The 18,723-nt window shown below is 53.5% G+C and overlaps 1 protein-coding gene across 4 annotated transcripts in view; it reads left to right on the top strand.

Annotated features, from left to right (window-relative positions):
• Positions 1–18,723, top strand: part of COL22A1 (collagen type XXII alpha 1 chain) — a 213,899-nt gene that overhangs the window by 138,254 nt on the left and 56,922 nt on the right. For all 4 annotated transcript variants that reach the window (XR_012502318.1, XM_074353139.1, XM_074353140.1 and 1 more), the window contains 6 exons: positions 409–453; positions 3,154–3,258; positions 5,543–5,587; positions 10,986–11,063; positions 17,306–17,341; positions 18,209–18,262. Coding sequence is in view for 3 of the 4 variants with exons in the window: in XM_074353139.1 (XP_074209240.1) it covers positions 409–453; positions 3,154–3,258; positions 5,543–5,587; positions 10,986–11,063; positions 17,306–17,341; positions 18,209–18,262 (363 nt within the window). In the remaining variant the exon portion in view is untranslated. The remainder of the gene's footprint in view (positions 1–408; positions 454–3,153; positions 3,259–5,542; positions 5,588–10,985; positions 11,064–17,305; positions 17,342–18,208; positions 18,263–18,723) is intronic.

The following is an 18,723-nucleotide window of genomic DNA, read 5'->3' as shown; positions in this document are numbered from 1 at the left end:
TGTGCCTGAGCCTTGTCTCAAAAGCCAACCTCCAGGAGGCTCTGAAGACACAGGTGGAGCTGGTCTCTGATGCCGAGGCTGGGTTTTTAGGTCACCCTCGTCCTTCCCAGGTTCCTCTCGGAACCAGGCCCTGCCTGTCCTCTGAGAGCTACAACCCAGGGCAGGCAGAGCGTCTGGAAGCCCACACCTGGGTGTTTGGAGCTCTGATGTTCAAGGCCATGTGAGCAGACCGGGGAGGAACAGCAAAGGCAGGCGGGGAGGAGACAGCAGCGAGGAATTTAAGTCAGGAGTCGGGGACAGTGGGGCTGGAGCTGTTGTGGACCAAAAAGGGGCCTTTTCGCCCTCTTCTGGGGGCTGTGAGCCTCTAGACAAGGTCATTCACCTTGTCAATAACCTTTCTCTCTTCAGGGCCCCCCTGGCATCAGAGGGAAGGATGGCGAGCGCGGAGAGAAGGTAAGATGCAGTGTGGTCCCTCGGCTCACAGTGGCTCTTCTCAGCGTCTTGAGAAGAAGGGACGGAGGCACCTGCTCAGCTCAGCCCTGGCTTGGGGCCCAGGAGTCAGAAGGGCTTTCTGAGTAGAGGGAGGGAGGGAGGAGGCCCTGCCGTCATCTCCTTTAACCCGCGCAGCAGACCTGTGCGTCGGGCGGATCCCCATTTGACAGAGATGGAGACTGGGGCTCTGAGAGAACTGTTCATTCGTCCTGCATCCTGTAGCTGCTGAGCCTCAGACCCAGGTCTGTCTGACTCCAGATCCCATTTCCTCTCAGTTCAGTGCACCAGCGTAACCGTCCCACGCCTGTGTGCGCAGTTAAACTGTCCCGGGCTACGAGCGTTATTCACTAAGAAGAGAGATTTCCCCAACACACGCACAGAAGCCACCAACACCCAGGGCCAGAGACGGAGGCTCCAGGGCCTTTTGAAACCTTTCAGGAGGAGTCTCAGACATTTACTCCGACTTCTGCTGTGCTGGCCTCTGGTGGGTGGGACCAGAGATTCTGCTAAAAATCTTACAGCCACAGGACAGCACCCCCTTCTCAACACAGACTATCCACCCCGATGTCAGCAGCGCCAAGGTTGAGAAGCCTGGACCTCAGGCACCCTCTGGCACCCGAATGTCCTCACCTGTCAAATGGGGAGGACAACACACTGATCGTGGGTGGTGAGGATTAACTGAAGCGTTGATGTATCGAAGGCGGCTGAGAGCAGGTGGTGCCGGGTGCCGGTGGTCAGTGTCCCAGGCTCCCCGTGTGGACTTGCACACCCAAGGACAGGTACCTCAGCCTCCCCCAACCCTAATGCGCCGTGCACAGCGGCCGCTCCCACACTCCAGTGTCTGAGCCTGACATGGACCCCTCCCAGTGCACTGTGCCTGGAACCTTTAAAAGGAGCGGCCATCTTATGTTTTCTGTTTTGGCAAGATGTAACAAGACTGGATGTAAACTTTCGCATTTTGGTGGGAAGGCTCAGCTTTAAAGTGCGTACCTCAGAGGAGAGCATGGTTTATTGTGGAGAAGAATGATCAGCCAGCCTGTGGGTAATGTCCTGGGTTCTTGGAGCATTCGTTCACCGCGAGCTCAGTAACAACCTCTGTGTGACGCACGTGCTCATTTCTCCCTAAGACCCCCTCAGGCTGCAGCAGCGAGAGTGGAGCGAGGGAAGAAACTGGGCCCGTCTGTTCTGCCTTGATTATGCCATGTCTGCGGGGCTGGGCTCCCTCCTGGGACACAAGCAGGGCTCTGGCCACTGAGAGGGAGTTGAGGGGGGTGAGAAGAGGTTTCTGAGGACCAGCTGAGCAAAGACTAGAAGGTCAGTGCGTTGTTGGCTCGTTCAGCCTCTAGGGGGAGCCAAACACCGCTCCTCGGCCAAGCAGACGCCCAGGCTGAGGTCCAAGACCCACGGCTGCATTTGGAAGGGGACCTCCTATGCTCTGCACAGTGGGAAGCATCCCTGACGCAGGACGTGCCCTTTCTGTCTCACTGTCCAGTGGCTGGCCTGACACTTGGGGAAGCCAGTCCTGCCCTAGGCTTGCTTTGGCCCTCCATGGGACGTCACACCTCACGTCACCTCTGCAGCAGGAGTGTCTGGAGAGAACCAGGGTGCAGCTTAGGCCCACGGGAGCCCTGCCCGGGGGAAGGCGTTCCTGTGGCTCACGTCGTTCCCCCCAGCACTGCGGTCCGCAGCTAGGGCTGCCACGGGGCCCCTGGCTTTGTGGTCAGAAAGGGTGAGCAGACTTTGAAGCCCAGCTCCCTCCCGAATCAGGTCCTGGCTCGCACACGTGCGCTCTCTCTCTCCACTTTGGAGCCCCACGCTGTGTGTGTTTACGTCGCTGAAGGCCTGCCGCATGAGGAGGGTTAGCTTTAGTCTGCAGAGCTCCAAGGTTGAATGTCAGACGCCTGGGAGATTTCAGAGAAGGTTGTTTTAGCTGAATGTAAAGACACATGATGTAATGAGACTGCCCAATAAAGGGATGAACAGACCTGGGAGGTGGTGAGCTCTCTGCTCTCAAAGGAGTCGAAGCAGAAATGGGAGGCCTGCCCGTGAGAGCCACGCCTGACGCTTTCCTGCAGTGGGCACAGGCTGGACCAGAAGACTGCTAATGTCCTTCCCAGTTCCTTGTTCCTTGGTGTATAGTCTGTTAAAGCCACCGTAACAGAGGACCACAAACTGGAGCCTTAAGCAGCAGACGCTCACCGTCTCACCGTGCTCCCCGTGTCTGGAAGCCCCGAGTCGCGGGGTCAGCAGGGTTGGCTCCTCCTGGGGGCTGCGAGGGAAGGCTCTCCCCCAGGCGTCTCTCCTTGGATTGCTGATGGCTGTCTTCTCCCTGCGTCTTCACTTCCTGTGCGCACATCTGTGTCCACGTCTCCATGTCTTATGAGGACACCAGGCCAGCCCGGGTTAGATTCTGTGCTGCTCCAACAGGACCTTGTCTTAACTGGTTACATATTCTGAATTGAATTCCCGGGGGTTAGGGCTTTGGCGTGTGAATTCTGGGGGACACGCAGTACCGTCCAGCTCTCTCCGCCCTCAGAGGGGTGGGCTTTCTCAAACGGCATCACTGGGAAGCCTACCAACCCCATTCAGGTTCGTTCGCCACCGAAAAGCTTAGTCTCTGAATGTCATTGATCCTGCACACTTGTCTGTTTTGCTCTCCAGGGAGCCGTGGGAGAAGAAGGGAGCCCAGGGCCAGCTGGCCCCAGGGGTGACCCCGGAGCCCCAGGGCTCCCCGGGCCACCTGGAAAAGGGAAAGATGGAGAGCCGGTAAGTGTCCTGTCCAGGGGTTTCTGTGCCCATGACGACCGGGCACAGAGAAAAGAAAAAAAAAAAGCTCACTGGCCCAACTTTGCAGAACCTGAGTCTTAGCCAGTGAAAGTGTGTGGTTGGGAAGGGGGCACTGTGTGGGGAGATAGCTTGCTCCAGTGCATTCAGACCAGGGCAGCACTGGCCTGCATGGCCTGCTTGCTGTGTGTCAGGCTCCAGCCCTGATGCTGGGGACACAGGGTTAAAGTCTATGATGTAGAGATGCTCCTGAGACAGTGAAGCAGACAGCAAGCCAGAGCTCGGGCAGCCCTGGAGCTTCTCCATCTGCGTAAGTCTGGGCTAACCTCACACAGGAAATGGCGTTGGTGCTGAAAGTTAAAGTTGAGAAGAAATGATTTTTTTAGGCAAAACAGCAGAGTGGGTGTTCGAGACAGATTGTACCTGCAAATGCATGTGGTGTTACGTACAAGGAGGCTTGCGAACGTTTTAGTATGTCCTGCACGTGAAGTGAGACGTATTAGTAAATTTTACTGCAGTAACAAAGAACCCGAAATCTCAGTGGCTTTTGACCCTTAAAGAAGGCCCTTGTGTTACATGTTGATGTCTGTTGGATTGAGCGCTGGGGTCCTGCCCCACTTGTCTTCTCAGCCCCAGGCTAAAGAAGAGGTCCATGACCCAGCCAGCCACGTGTTCCTCATGGAGGAGACACACGATGACTCTTAAAGCGTCTGTGGGTGTGATCTGCATCACGTCCACTCATGCCATTGGCCAAAGCAAGCCTCGTGGCCAAGCCCAGCACCAGTGGGGCAGGCATGTTTACTCCCCTGTGGGACGACTTGCTAGTCCACTGGCAGTGGGTGGGCATGTGGATCCCCTCACAGGAAGGGAAGAGTTGGGGCCAGTAATGAAATCTTCCTCATTGGCCAGTGCCCACTCTGAGCCAGGTTCTGTCCTGACTCTGAAGACAGTGATGATGGTGGCTTTGTCATTCTCAAAAGCTCACGACCTCATAGTGTGGGACAGATGGACCTAAGTTCAAGTCAGAACAATCCCCTACCTGTGTGACCTTGGAAAAATGACTTAAATTCACTGTGACTAAATCTTTAATCCTAAATGTGAATTTCCTTTAACCCTAAAACATGAGTGATCCTGGCATCTGCCTCCCAAGGGCTAAGTGACATGGTACACATAAATCCTTAGCGTGTGGCTCTCAGCCAGCTTTTGTTGTACTAACTAACATGGCATTTTCTGTGTACCAGGCACTGAGCACGCCATCCTTCATCCTCGTGTCTACACTGAGAAGTGAGAAGTTGTTTTAGTCTATTTGGGCTGCTATAAGGAAACACCATAAACTGGTGTCTTATGAACAGCAGAAATCTGTGTATCACAGTTCTGGAGGCTGGAGGTCCAGGATCAGGGCATCAGCACTGCTGGGTTCTGGTGGGAGTCCTCTCCTGGGTCACACACTGCCGGCTTCTTGCTGTGTCCTCGTGCGGTGAAAGGGGCAAGGAATCTCTATGGAACCTCTTCAGTAGGGCACTAATCCCATTCAAAGGGCTCCACCCTCGTGACCTAATCACCCTCAAAGGGCCCACCTCCTAACACCATCACATTGGGCATTAGGATTTAACATGCAAATTTTGGGGGGAGACCAACATTCAGACCAGAGGTGGTATTAACCCTGTTTTATAGATGGGAGATGTGAGGTTCAGAGAGGAGATTCACTTGCCAAAACAAAGTCACATGGCCAGAGTGGGAGAGCTTGGCCATTAACCCACAAGGGCCCGGACCTCCCTTCTCCCTTCACTCTGGCTCTTCCAGCCAGTACTTCCAGCAGTAGATTGTGGTTTGAATGCAGGCCATGTGCGCTGCATCAGCAGTTGAAGACTTTGCCCGCTGGCTCCCCCAGGTCTTGACAGCACGGGAAATGAGGAAGAGATCAGTCTTTGGAATCGGGTGAAGCCCTACCTTGAAACCTGAAATCTGGCCTTGCCCTTTCTGAAGGAGTCTGCAAAATAAGACTCTTTAGTAGGAAAGCAAACAGGGAGAGACGGAGGAACTTGCTCAAGGTCACACAGAGCTGGCAGGTGGCAGAGCCAGAACTCACACCCAAGCGCCTCGGGTCTCAAAAGCAGGCAGTCTGCTTTGTGCCAGACACATCATGGTGAGAGTCCCGGCCACCCGTGGCCCCCACAGCGCAGGGTGCACACAGCTGGCCACGTGCTGGATGGGGAAATGCTTGCTCATCGTCCCCTGACTGTCCTCTTACCGTTCATTTCCCCAGGGGCTTCGTGGACCGCCTGGGTTACCTGGGCCTCTAGGAACCAAGGTGAGTATTTATTCAGCAAACTGTGGGTGCCATGGGTTGCACGTAGAAAGGGGCTGTGCAAAATTTAATGGTAAGAATCTCTGGTCACCTCAGTTTTCTTCCATGTTTCTCATTTTCCACCCAGCTCAAGGTTCTGTGACTCTAAACTGTGACATTGAAGTAGTTTCCACACAATTGGTGTTTAATAGAGGAACGTAATCACAGTGCATGTGGTTTTGGTTGTGTATTAAAGGCTTGTTTACAATGACATCCAGGATGCGGGACTCAAGGCCCCAGGAATCATTGCCGTGTCTACGTTAAACTTGTTTGCTCCGTGATTTTTTCTGCTGTTCAGGCAGGTGACCTATGTGAACGCACTGAGCTTGCACTGATTGAGGTCAGAGAGAGGCTAGTGTGCAGTCCCCTGATAGTGTTCATGTTTGTTGTTCATGATCAAAGGAAAAAGAAATGAGAACGTTCTTTGAGTGATCTAAGCAAATATTTGGCAACTCCCTAGTTTCTGAAGAGAAAAAAAAATGGAAACAACTTTGCCTGGATTTGAAGGCATATCAGATAGTTCCTTGTGCCTGGAGCAGTGAGTGCTTGCAGGGCAGTGGGTGCGTGCGGGGCAGTGGGCGCGTGCGGGGAGATGGGCACGTGCAGGGCGGTGGGCACGCGTGGAGGAGCAGGAAGCAGCACCCAGGTTCTGGAGGACCCTGCGAATTAACAGCCAACTGAAGGTTCCTCTGACTCAGTGAGCCCAGCGTCTGACTGGCAGCCTCCTGTGCTCTCAGGTTTCCCCCCAGAGTAGAACCTTCAGGATCTAGAAGAAATAAATTGCCTCTTAGAAGAAAGGAAGGCAAGGATACGGGAAATGGGGTAATGAGAAAGTGGCTTAAGATGTCCTTTCTCTTGTGCTAATTATTTATGAGGTTGATAAATTTCTCCCAGGCAGAGTTTGGGAAAAAGTGACATAAGACAAATAGAAATAATTGCCTAGCCACATGGTTGCCTAGTCACAGGTACTCGCTCTGTAAATACTAGTGATCCTTATAGCTAGATCACCCCGTGGAGTCTGCCTTAGGGTTGCAGCAAGAAGGTGGGGATCTAGAGAGACCTGACTCACCCGTCGGCTCGTTGTTGGAGAGAGGAAGCACAAGGGGAGTGGGGGGGCAGCCCTGCCAAGCGGAGCCAGGCTGAGAGCCTGGGTGAGGCGTGCGGAGGGCCAGGCCATGGGGTCCTGTTGACCAGCTAGTTTCAACTCCGGGGGACCCCTAGTAAGTCACACTGTCCCTTTGGCCAAAGGAGTCCTCCCTTTTAAAATGTGAGATGTGTAAACATGACCCTTTCAGTGTTAGTATTGTAAATACTTGTTTGTAAGTTAGAACGTAGTTTAAAGGTTTCCATAATTAACTGGCGCTGGGAAGGTGAGTTGGGATTCAGAGGTCTTTAGCTGTAGAATGGAAAGCTCCTGGGGAGAAAAGGAGGGAGGGAGGGAGGGAGGGACGGAGGGAGGCAGAGACACAGAGGGTGACCCCTGAGAGTGGTCAGCCCTGTTCCTTGCCCAGGTGCTGTCCCTGGTGCTGACTGAACACACCTGGGGAACCAAGGGAGGGAGCCATATGAAGGTCGTTAGGGGCACCTGGGTAGCCCTTCCTAATTACTTAACAACTACAGGAAGACATGTAAAGATGTCTTTCCTTCTCTTGGGTGGCACTTGTTTCCTAGCAAAATGAACAGGCTTTGCCTTCATACAGAACTGGGTTAGGATCCTAGCTCAGCTGCCTACAAGATAGATGACTTGAAGGCAAGTGGGTCATTCTTTCTGAGACTGTCTGTTCCTTCTCTGTATAAAGGAATAAAGCACATTTAACCCCCAAAGGGCTCCTGCAGATAAGTGTTCTTATGGCACATGGTGGTTGTTCAGTAAATGTCATTCTCCTTCCACGGCCTCACTCATTTCTTCCCTGAACACTGTTGAACTGGCCCAGAATGTCTTGCAGCCAAAACAGTTAGCAGTCAGTATTACAGATCATAGCTCATGTGCCCCCTTTTTTCTAGTTGAGCCCCCTTGCTTTTGCTAACAGAGCATTAAGGTCTTTTGCTCTTTTCTTGAAGCCATTTTCTAAAAGTTTCAGTCCATTAAGCCGCGAAGTGTAGTTCCGGGACAGGCAGGGATGTTAGCATCGCAATGGGCCTTAAACACACAAAGGGAGCTGGGCCTGGCTACCCAGCTGCAGAGATCAATCAGTGACTCAGATTCCTGCGGGCTGGGAGGTGTCTTTTATTATGCTCCTTTCTCAGTAGAAAGTTGATTTTGGTCAAAAGTAGAATTCAGTACCTGACAAGACGTGAGTGATGATAGATCCATTCATTCTGGCATTCAGGAATTTGCTATTAAAGGGCTGTGGCAGGCCCTAAACTGGGCCCTGTGGATGGAAAAGTGTATGGATTTTGTACCCGAGATAGAGGCTGACTCCTTTTAAGTACTTGACAAATGTTTATTGAATTAATAAATGAATGAGTGGATAGTTTCTTCTTTAAGACACTTAACATAGAAGTCAGAGAGTCAGACAGACAAAATGGGAGGGCAGAGTGTGTTATGATTAATGAAGATACATACAAATTTCTTCAAGAGGACAGAGAGGAGGGCAGGCAGAGGTGGGTTTATGGGAATGGAATGACTGGGCCAAGTCCTAATTGAGGGGTGAGTGTTTGGAAGCTTAGAATCTGGAGGAAAGAACGTCCCCTCAAGGGGAAGAGCATGTGCAGGAAGCAGGGATGTGAATGGATACCCTGGAAAAATACAAACTCAATCGTCAGTGTGGTGTAACTTGCAGTAGTTAGGGTTTTCTGCTATGCATGAAACAAAGCCTTGGGAAGAAGAAGGGAGCCAAGCCAAAACAGAAAATGGTAGGGAGAAAATCTATGTCAAGTGTCTAAAGAGACATGAGTACAGAACGGCATGGATTTCTCTGATGTTTATGTGTGCGTAGTTTATTCTCTGTCTTCTAATTCTGTTGATAAAACATAATAATGTACTTACAGTACCCAATGGTATATAGTCTCTTACCTTGTAAATGAGTCTACATAAAGTACATGGGAATTTGGTAGAATGTTCATCCCCCCCAATTGATGAAAGTCTTAAGGTGCAGAGAGGTTATGAGACTTATCCAAGGTCACAGGACCAGACTGACATTGTCCTGTTACCAGCCAAACTCAGGACCACTTGCCTGACACACCGCAAAACTGATCCACTGACAGAGGGTTGTGGCGAAGGAAAAGTACAGCATTCACTTTCAGGGCGCCAAGCAAGGAGAATGGGCAGCTAGTGCCCAAGAGGCCTGAATCCCCAGTGGCTTTCAGACAAGGGTTTTTAAAGGCAACTTTAGAGTGAGGGTTGCAGGGTGTGTGACCAGCTTACAGACATTTTTCTGATTAGTTGGTGGTGAGGTAACAGGGTGATGTGTCAGGAATCTTAATCATCAGCCTTCTGGTCCCAGCTAGTCTGGGGTCTCCATGCTTGTGGTCAGAGGTAGTTACTGTCCTCTAACGGGGGGAGGTCTCAGTTTCTGCAGAACAGCTCACAGGTGTGCATCAGATTGTTGTGTATCCCTTGAGAAACTAGGAGGCCTGGGACTCTGTTTTCTTGCTGGGCTGTTGCTTTGGTTACCATAACTCTTCTTGCTTAACTGCCTTTCCTCTATTTCTGCATTCCCTCACTTCCCTAGTTAGTAACTGCTTGAGTCTGCTCTTTGGAACTTCGGGAAGGCCAGACAAGGAGCGGGGACACAGAGGGGCTTGTACCTGGGGAGGCCCCTCAGGATCCTGCTCAGTTGCAGCCCCCCCTTTTCTTTGATACTCCTCCATCCTGAGGGGAACAGAGGCAGGACGAGAATGGGAATAAAGTTTTGGGTAGATGGGTTAGTCATAAACTCAGCAGGGGAACTTGGTGTCAGTCCTAAGACTGGACACCTGCTGTAGTCACAGCACTGTAGTCACCTGCTGGCCGGTTTGTAATCTTCCCTCCTGGTCCTCTCACTGGTGTTGGGTGCTGGTGAGGGATCCAGCACTGATCATATTCATTCTTAGTTAATTACTCTTTTTCCATATTTGCCTTGTTCTTTGACTTCCTTCCTCCCCTGCCCTCCCCGTTGCATGCAGGTCAGGTTTGCTGGCAGCCTCAAACATCTTGTATGCCCCAGAATCAGCCGTAGCATAATATTCTACAGAAATAGACTGCCCATCTGGGACTCTGAAGAGAATTTCACAGGGGCTCTTTTCAGAGATGAGGGTTGGACAGACGGATGCTGTGGCTCTCAGGGGGCGTGGCTGCCGTGGGCCTGGAGGGATGCAGGAGAGAGACCACGTTACCAGAGTCTAGTGAGAGGTTTGGGTTTTGTTTCATCTCTTTTGTGAGAACTTCACAAGCCCTGTTCAGGTTTCTTTTCCGAACTTAACACTGAGTATTGAAAGTGGGCAGGGCTCATGGCTGAGTCATCTTTGGTCCTGGGACCTAGACTGCAGCTTGCAGCGAACAAACAACAAACATTAGTTGACTAGATACATTGCTTACATAGTTGTGCAAGCAGCAGTCACACTGCAGGACAAACAAATCATGGCAAGAAGATCTGACCATTTTGCTGTCCCTCTACAGAAAATGGCAAATGGAATCCTTTCCTGTTTTTTCCTTCTTTCCTCCTCCTTTTTCTCTTCCCTCCAAAGTCCAGAATGACAGGCGCACGACAGCAGCAGCACCCACAGCAGCTCACCTGCGTGGCCGCTGCCAGGCACTCCTTTAGCGCGCTCAGCGTCCGCTGGCCCGCTACTGCCCGCCTGTCGTGTAAATGAGGAAACTAACGGTCAGGAAACTTGTCCCTCTCTTAAGCCAGCAGTTACTAAGAACTTAAACCCACGCAGTATCAGCCAGCGTGCTTGAGGGCAGAGGTTATAGTTTAATCATTCTCTCCCCTCCCAACTCCTGGAAAAGTGACCCACAAAATATAGGTACTTGGCAAATTATTGGTGCAATGATAAATTAATTTACTGGTGATATGGGGACTGAACTGAAATATGGGTACTTGGTCAAATTTGGGGTGTGTCCAGGATGGGACATAATGAAGTCTGGAGAAAGCACAGAAAATTTGGAATTGTGTTCATATATTGGGGGGGTGCATATTGTTGGGGCATCACGACTGGGGCACAGTCGGCCCTGAAAGGTGCATGATCACTGTTGGTGGCCGTGGTCCATGCATGCTGGACTGGGAGGGATGACGGGCTGCTGGGGTGAACTTTAGAGTGTGCAGAATCCGGGAAAGCTACCAGACGGGGAGTGCACATGGGAGGAGCATAGTTCCTCCATACCCTGGCTCTCTCCTTCCCGGCACTGACCGCTTGATTTCTTGTTTTCTCTTTCTAGGGAGACCGCGGTGCACCTGGGACCCCTGGCTCTCCTGGCAGCCGCGGAGACCCAGGCGTTGGGGCTGCTGGCCCTCCTGTGAGTCCTTACTCATCCAGCACTTCCTTGCTTTCAGGGCACACAGTCGTTCCGTGCTGGCTCCCAAGGGAAGGTGCTGCCTGGGCCCTACTGCAGGGACACTCCTTGTCCAGCTAACGCAGTGGGGGCCCCCAATGTCTGCTCAGTCAGGGTGTAGGCCTGTCCACAGTGGCTGGTGGTGTTACTAAAACTTGGTGTACTTCTTATGGGAATAAGGTTTGTGGGGAGACCAAGACTTGTCTGATTCAAAGAGGAGTGAGAGAACAAGTCATTAAAATTGAAAAAGAAAAAGAAAGAAAAAAGGGCTCACTGACCAAACTTTGCAAAACCTGAGTCATAGCCAGTGAGCTGGGACTGGCTGGGGAGGGGGTGGTGTGGGAGAAGCAGCACGCTTGCATGCGTTTCAGGCAGAAACGAGTTCACGACCCCTCTCCCTCCAGTTAACATACAGATGAGAACACAGATAGAATCAAGAAAGGCTTTTATCTCCAGTGATGTGGTCTCCTCACTGGCAGTTCTGCTGAACCCCCTACACCCGCCCACTGGGGTGAGCTGGCAGACTCCCCAGAGGGCTGCAGCCTGGTGTGGCCCTGCCATCACTTCACAGGTCTCTCCATGTCCCAGTCCACTCCCTGAGGGTTCATCTACCGAGCCCTTCCTCGGGAAGCCGGGCCACCTCCCGCTCCAGAGCCGCCTAACGTCGCCCATGAAATATGCTCCTACCCAAGTGATGCCACCTGAAAAGTGATTGGCTGGCTCCAGCCAAGAGGCTGTGAATCAACTGTTCAGTGTCCTTCCTCCACCTCAGTTATTAAAAGCTTCCGTGGTGGGTGAAACCTTATTGAATTTTCATAAATCCTGTCTTTGGCCAGTAGCCTAGGCTGCTTCCTAATGGCCCGGCCATCTGCAATGAGGGTTCAGGGCTGTGCTGCGAGCAGGCACGCGGAGACGGTGGAGGAGGGCGAGGGCAGACGTGAGTTCAGATGGGATGCAGGGCCCGTTTGCAGGAGCCCTGCCGTTTGCTGAGTGCTGAGGGCTGAGTCCAGAAGCATCCACACGCTCAGTCCTCCGGGCCTGTGAAAGCTGGTTTGCTCCTTGGTGAAGGCTGGGATTCTGCAGAAGCATCTCCTGAGAACAGGATTCAAGGACAAGGAGTCTGTTTGGGAAAGTAGCTCAGCCATCACCCCTCCGGGAGAGGCAGCCTCCAGTGGCACCTGCCCCCCTCCACCCTGGAGACCTATTGCTGCAGACGCAGAGCTGTGCTGAGAAAGGGGTGGCACAGCGGGGGCTTGTGTGCCAGCTCCCGTTGGGCGTGAGTCGCACACAGCGCTGGGGAGCTGCCCTGCACGCCGGCCGAACGTCCCCTTGTGGCTACAGGAAGCCCTGGGCAGCACCTGCAGCAAGCAGCTGCCTGGTGGGAGCGTGCCCAGGGAGTTAGGAGCCCCCGACAGTGTCTGCTTCATCAGTGTCTTCCAGGTAAACATTCTGAGGTTCAGAAGGTGAAGTGCCTTGGCCGATGTCCCGTAGCTGGGCCAGGGCCGGGCCTGGGGCACAGAGCTCTTCCCGCCCCCTCCAAAGCCGGGTCTCTTCCTCTGCTTCACCTCGCCTGTGGCTGCGGCAGGACGGGCAGCATTGTTCATTTCTGTCACGTTTTCACGTTGAGGATGGAGTCTCCTCGTCCTTCCTCCCGCGGTGCTCTGCTTGCTCCAGGGCCTCTGGCTTCCCGTAGCAGCAGCGACTCCCTGGAAGGGAGCCCAGGGCTTTCTCTGCCAGCGCTGTGCACGTCACCGCGCAGGGGCGTGGATGGGGAGGCAGTTCTTTGGTGTTTTGGCCTCCCGCTCCAAGACGTTAACCAAAAACTCCCTTTAATCTTCAGATTGCCTCTGATCTTCTTTAAGCAGAGTCTGAAATGCTTGAAAAGGACCCAGTTCCGCCTGAGGGCAGATCTAAGTGCCAGGGACCCCTGCTGACCCTCAGAGCCTAAGGTCTGCAAGGGCAGGGCTCCTTCTGGCAGCCTGCGTCGGGCCTGAGCAGTGGTTTCCTCGTGGGCCAGCGGGATGGGGGGGACCACAACGTGGTAATATCGATGGAGACACCTGGTGCCCTGCCTCTGACCTTCGGGTGTCATGAGAGTCCTCCCCCGACACCTCCCTCAGCCTTCGCCGCCTAAAATTATCCTTCCTCTCTCCAGGCCTTTACCTCCCTCTCTGAGATCACTTGCTCTGGCAGCTTGCTTTGCTCAGGCACTGAGGGTCCCCATACAGACACCACCAGCCCTTAGGAGCCCTGCGGCCTGGCAGAGGACAGAAGCTTGGAGCTGAGCATGTGCAGTAACACACATCAGCCCCCCGAGGGGGGTGGCTTCCACTGCCCCTCTTCCTGGGAGTGACAGAAATGAAAGCCACTGAAAGCTGCAGTGATTGTGATCACAGCTCGCGTCGCCCCTCCTCACAGGGCAGCGCCTGTCTTCTCATTTAGCTCGTGGGCGCCCTCTCATTTACTCCTCCCAGCAGTCCTAGTCTCCCTTTCATTTTACAAATGAGGAGAACCACTTAAGAGATGTGACGCCTGCCTGAAGTCACAGCTGGGACGTGGTGGAGCGAGGACTGGATGCCAGCATTCTAGCTCTGGGCAGGCGCCCGGAGGACAGCAGTTCGCATTTACGTGGCCCTTCCTGGTGCCGGCGTCGTCCCCATGTGTGCCTGCCCCTCAGCTGTGACCCGCAAGCCCAGCAGCTGCCTGCGTCCCTGTGACTCATCTGCCGGCTCAGGAATGAGGCTGAGCAGTTTCCCTTCGACAGGGGCATGTGCAGCCAAGCAGCCCCACCAGGCCGGGCTGCTGCGGGACACCCGGTGTCTCTCAGTGGTTACACCCCGACCGACACCCGGGGCCTGGGCAGGCTTCATTCGCTGACTTGGGCTCTTGTCCTGTTCCACACACGGAGCCAGATCCTGGGGGGGGGCTCGGGGTGGGGGGCACAGCACAGACCCCAGGGCAGGGCTCCGTGTATAACCAGCAGCTCAGTATCCCCACCGTGGTTTTTAGTCCCGGGATTCTTCTGCTGATGGAAAGAAAAAGGATTTTAAATAAGTTCCTACTCTCACTTCTGGTTGGAAACTCTCTATCTCAGCACGGCCTTTGGTTGCTCCTAGTAACAGTTCCTGAGGCACACTGAGCGCCGTACGCGCCCTCCAGGCCCCTGCGAGGCCCGACGTGCCCTGGCTCACCCTCCGTGGGGTCCTGCGAGCTTGTGCTGGCATCATCTCCGGCTCACAGAAGAGGGGGCTCAGACAGTGGGCCTGGCTCATGCGGCTAAGCCACCCCAGAGCCCAGCACAGAGACTGGTACCCTGTGCCCTTCAGGAAAAAGACGTGGGGATAAAATGCACTGTGTTTTCAGATAGCTGTCCGTGGGAGTTATGGGGCGAGGGGGTCAACTTTTAAATTTCTCTCAATATAAACTGCAGTTCTTTAATTGACAAAAGAAGACTTATTTTATTGTGTGGTCTCACAGAGCTTCCCACAGTCTGGACTTAGCTCATGGACCAGTTTAGCCCGATGCTGTGTCCCTGTGTTTCTTACCCATCCGTACGTGGGCCTCAAGGCTCGATGACTCAGGTTTGATCTCTTTGGCAGGACTTCACAGGGGGTGTGTTCTTCCACAGGAAGCACAGGATGTCTGGGGGGCTCTTGTTGTGAAGTTCACACCCTTCGATGTCCAGAGCTTAGATCGCTTAGCGCATCAAGACTTGCAAATTGATGCTGTTCTGGTTCAATCGGTTCCTTTTTATGTATTAGTTAGAATATTTCTATACAGAAAAGACGCTCCCTCGTTTGGATTTGGATACCCAGTGGGACAGTTCGCGTGGAAGGCAGAATAGAAGAGCTGGTCTTTGCTTTTTGATTATTTTCAAGTAACGACTTGAAAATCTTACAAAGATGGCATCTTGCAAAGATGATGGATGAGGCAGTTTTGTTTTCTGTCAATCGTTTCAAACTCCTGGATTTAAACACATTTGATCTGATTTCATGTTGCAGGTGTTCTTCCTTTTGATGCTCAGATTGTCGTATTTTAGGCAAACGGGAGCCCATGCAAGTTGACCCGAAGTGTTTCTGACACCAGCCCAGCAGCCGCTGATGGTGTCCTTGCTCTGTGGAAGGACAGGATGTCCCGATTTGTTTCTGTTCCTCGCCCAGATCTGGGGTCAGTCGTCTCTCCAAGGAGTTGTAGTTCATTTTAGTGGAAAATGGTATCAAAGACCAAAATACATGTTTTAGGTAATGCGACTCCTGAGCAACCCCATCAGAGGGTGTAATCTTGGAACAGAGGGTTGTTAGTCTTGAAGACACGCCCAGGCTTCAGATTTAGGAAGGGCATCGATCGGGAAGCCACCCTGCGACCCCTCCTCCGCAATACACTTCTCTGTCTCCTAAAAGTATACCAGCAACTGGCCGCAGGAGCGCCTCTCACGGGCCAGGCTCTGGGCTGGTTCTCTCCTTAGGTGTGTCCTCTTAGTTCTGATCACATGAAGCGAGGGGCTCACCAGCTCTGTGTCAGGATCGGGCAGACGGAAGTGCGGAGAGACCGAGTCAAACAGCCGATAACTGACAAAGCTAAGATTTGATAGGAAGACTTTTTTGACAGCAAAACCCACCCTTTACCTGTGGATTTTATATCAAATGACATAAGAGGGGGATTCGGAGTTCAGTCTAATGAAACAATTAAACCCTGGAGATGGATCGTTGGGTTTAATTTGGAAACAGGAGGTGCCAGCAACAGACCATCGCTCTGCCGCGTCCTTGGGGATAAGTGTGCAGTCTTGGTAAGGAACGACTGCGAAAGGAACGGAATTCGGACGTGTGCGCGCTGGCCCCTGCATCCCGCTGGCCTACGACTTGACAGAGCAGTGGGAACTAACGGGGAGAAGGGTCGTGTGAGTCATGTGGACCCCAGGGGGGTTCTGAGTCCATTTTCTTACCTGCTTGGCTTAGGCCTCGGGAGGTGTCCCCTACCTTCTTGAGTGGTCAGCTGTGCACTTAAAATGCTTGTTTTATTCTGTCAGGCAGCTCTGGGACACATGAGACGGGCAGGCTTTTAGGTGCCCTGGTCTGTCGCACTGCCGGAAGCCTGTGTCTTGGTCTGAAATCTCTCCTCCCTCTTGGGACGCCCTCGGGAGTTCTCATGGGCCCTGCCGCAGGGGCACACAGATGCACTGGACTGCGAGCTGGTGGTGGGGCTGACCCCCCTGGCGAGTGACTCCGGTGTGGCTTGGGCAGGTCCTTTGTCTCCTTCAGGCCCTTGTTTGACCATCAGTGAAAAGGAAGGGTGATAATAAGTGATTTTCAAGTTCTCTTCATACCGTCCAATTGTAAGTTTAGTGGAGCGCCGTCCGTTTGCTGTGCTCTGCTGTGTCCGGACGACGCACGCACGGGGGCTGCTGAGGACTGGAGGGAGCGCGTGAGCACGGAGCTGAGTGCCCCCAAGGCAGGGTGTGGTCCATTCAGCAGAGGGCACAGATGGGCCAGGAACACTGGGTGGTCCGTCCTAGACAGGGTGCACCCGGGGGCTAGGGACCGCTTCTAACGAGCCTCCTGAGGGAGGCCAGGGAAGGCTTTCCTGGGGTGCTGACATCTAAATTGAGAACTAGATGTGACCAGGCAGAGAGGCAGAGCACAGTGTAGCAAAGGCTCAGGGCAGGGACAGTCCTCTCACTGCAGGACCTGGAACTGTAACACTAATGCCACAAGAAGGAACGCATCTGAAGCGCAAAATCCGGAAGCCGAATCGTAGGCTGGTCACACTTGAAGGATGACAGATCCATATCTGTGTGTGTGTGCATGCATGTGTGAGCCACGTGCAGGAGTGAGGAGGGACACCGTGCAGCATCGGGCAAGCAGGCCACCCAAGGAGTCTGGTCCTGAATGTGCCCCCCCCCCCCATCCTGAGCAGGAATACAGCATGAGGATGTTGGGATGCTGGGGCCCAGAGCTAGACACGGGCCCAGTGCGTGCCAGGAGGGGGTGGCACCAGTTCAGGGGCAAATGAAGAAGGTTCCAGTGAGATCTCCATGTGCAGCATGGAGTGGTGGTGGTGGGAGGGTGTGACCCTGTGGCTTAAAGGTGGGAGGAAGTCAGCTATTCCTTTTAGGACAGTTAGAGACCAAGCTCAGGAATAAGCACCGCGGCACGTTTAAGTAAGTGCCCCCTCCGGCTTCGCTTGCTCACCTGTGTGTTTGTTTCTAGGGCCCCTCCGGACCACCAGGAGAGAAAGGGCCTCCGGTACAGTATGATTTAAATACGGGGCTGGGTTTTGAGGGCAGAAATTATGTTCTAATGAAAGCGGTTTTAAACTGGAGTGGCCAGAAGGCAGAAGAGTTTCAAAAAAATCCCTATCATGAAACCGGGCAAAGTCTCCAAAATGTGAGCCCTGACCTATGGGCTGGCGGGGTCTCCCAGGGCCGGGAGCGTGTGTGGTGCTGGGCGGGCGGAGGCTGCCTTTGCTCCCCGCCATCTCTGCTTCCAGACGGGCAGCCGTGGTTTAAGGAAGGTAATCAACCTGCCCGAGGAGCTAACTGTGCATCCTGGCTTCCCCACCCCAGCCGCATAGCCACGAGCAGGGGAGGGCTCCCTTAGCCTGGAAGGCGGGGGGGAAGAGGCAGGGAAGTGCCCCAGGAAGTGAGATTCTTCATGAGATGATGTGTGCCAATTTCTGGTACTGTCTGGAAATTTTCAGCAGAATGGGAATGATTTTCTTATAAAAAATAATCACTGTCAGCTGAGTGCTGAGCTCTGTGCTGGGCTGGCCCCCTGCCCCGGGGGCCGGTTATCCACACTGCGCAGGGGAGTGGGCAGGACCGGGGCTCAGGCCCATTTCGCTGCAGGAGCTGCCTCTCCACTCCAGAAAGCGGCCTGGGCCGTCCGGCTCACAGGGAGGGCTTTCCAGAGCGTCCTCCGGGTGTACTTGGTGTGTCCACCTGCACATGCGCAGTAAAGTGTGTGACTCTGAGCCACCTGCTCCCTGGCACATGCGTTACATCAGCTTCCCCAGAGCAGCAGGCCGTCTGTGCAAGGAGAGCCCCCCCAGGGAAGGCGGCACTTGTTTTGCTTACACTGATGGGGGGGATGTCATCTTCTCTTTTTCTTCAGGGATCTCGAGGCCCCCCTGGATTCCCAGGCCCCCAGGGACCAGCCGGCCAGGATGTGAGTAAAGGCGGCAGTGCAGGCCCAGTCCAGGTCCTCCAGACCCCCCGGGAGCCCCTCCGCTGTCTCTGGCCTCCTGGAACCAGGACGCCCCGGGAGGAGCTGTCCTGCCCCACTAACCCCTGCCCCTTTCTCGTGGACGCTGTTTATGTTTTGATTTTCTGTTCGTTGTGACTTACAATCTTGTATTGCCTTGTTTCACTTCTTTTGCTTTTATGTTATGCTTTCAGAAACCTGTAAGCTCCCGGGTACCCCATCACTGTCTCCTGTCATCTTGTCAATGTTCTTACATACCTAGCTGGTCAGTTCTGCTCAAATCAGGCACCAGCTTCTCCATGGACTTGTTCCCGACCCATCCCTGTAAGGGCTTCTCCCTTCAAGGGAGCTCCGCACACTCACCTGATGCTCACTGAGGACGTGTGTCTCCCCACTTTGTGACAGTGTTAATCACCTCTCATCTT

The sequence above is a fragment of the Camelus bactrianus genome, chromosome 25 (genome assembly GCF_048773025.1).
Source record: "Camelus bactrianus isolate YW-2024 breed Bactrian camel chromosome 25, ASM4877302v1, whole genome shotgun sequence".
Lineage (NCBI taxonomy): Eukaryota > Metazoa > Chordata > Mammalia > Artiodactyla > Camelidae > Camelus > Camelus bactrianus.
The sequence above is the reverse complement of the archived record's forward strand: the minus strand, read 5'-3'. Positions and strand labels throughout refer to the sequence as shown.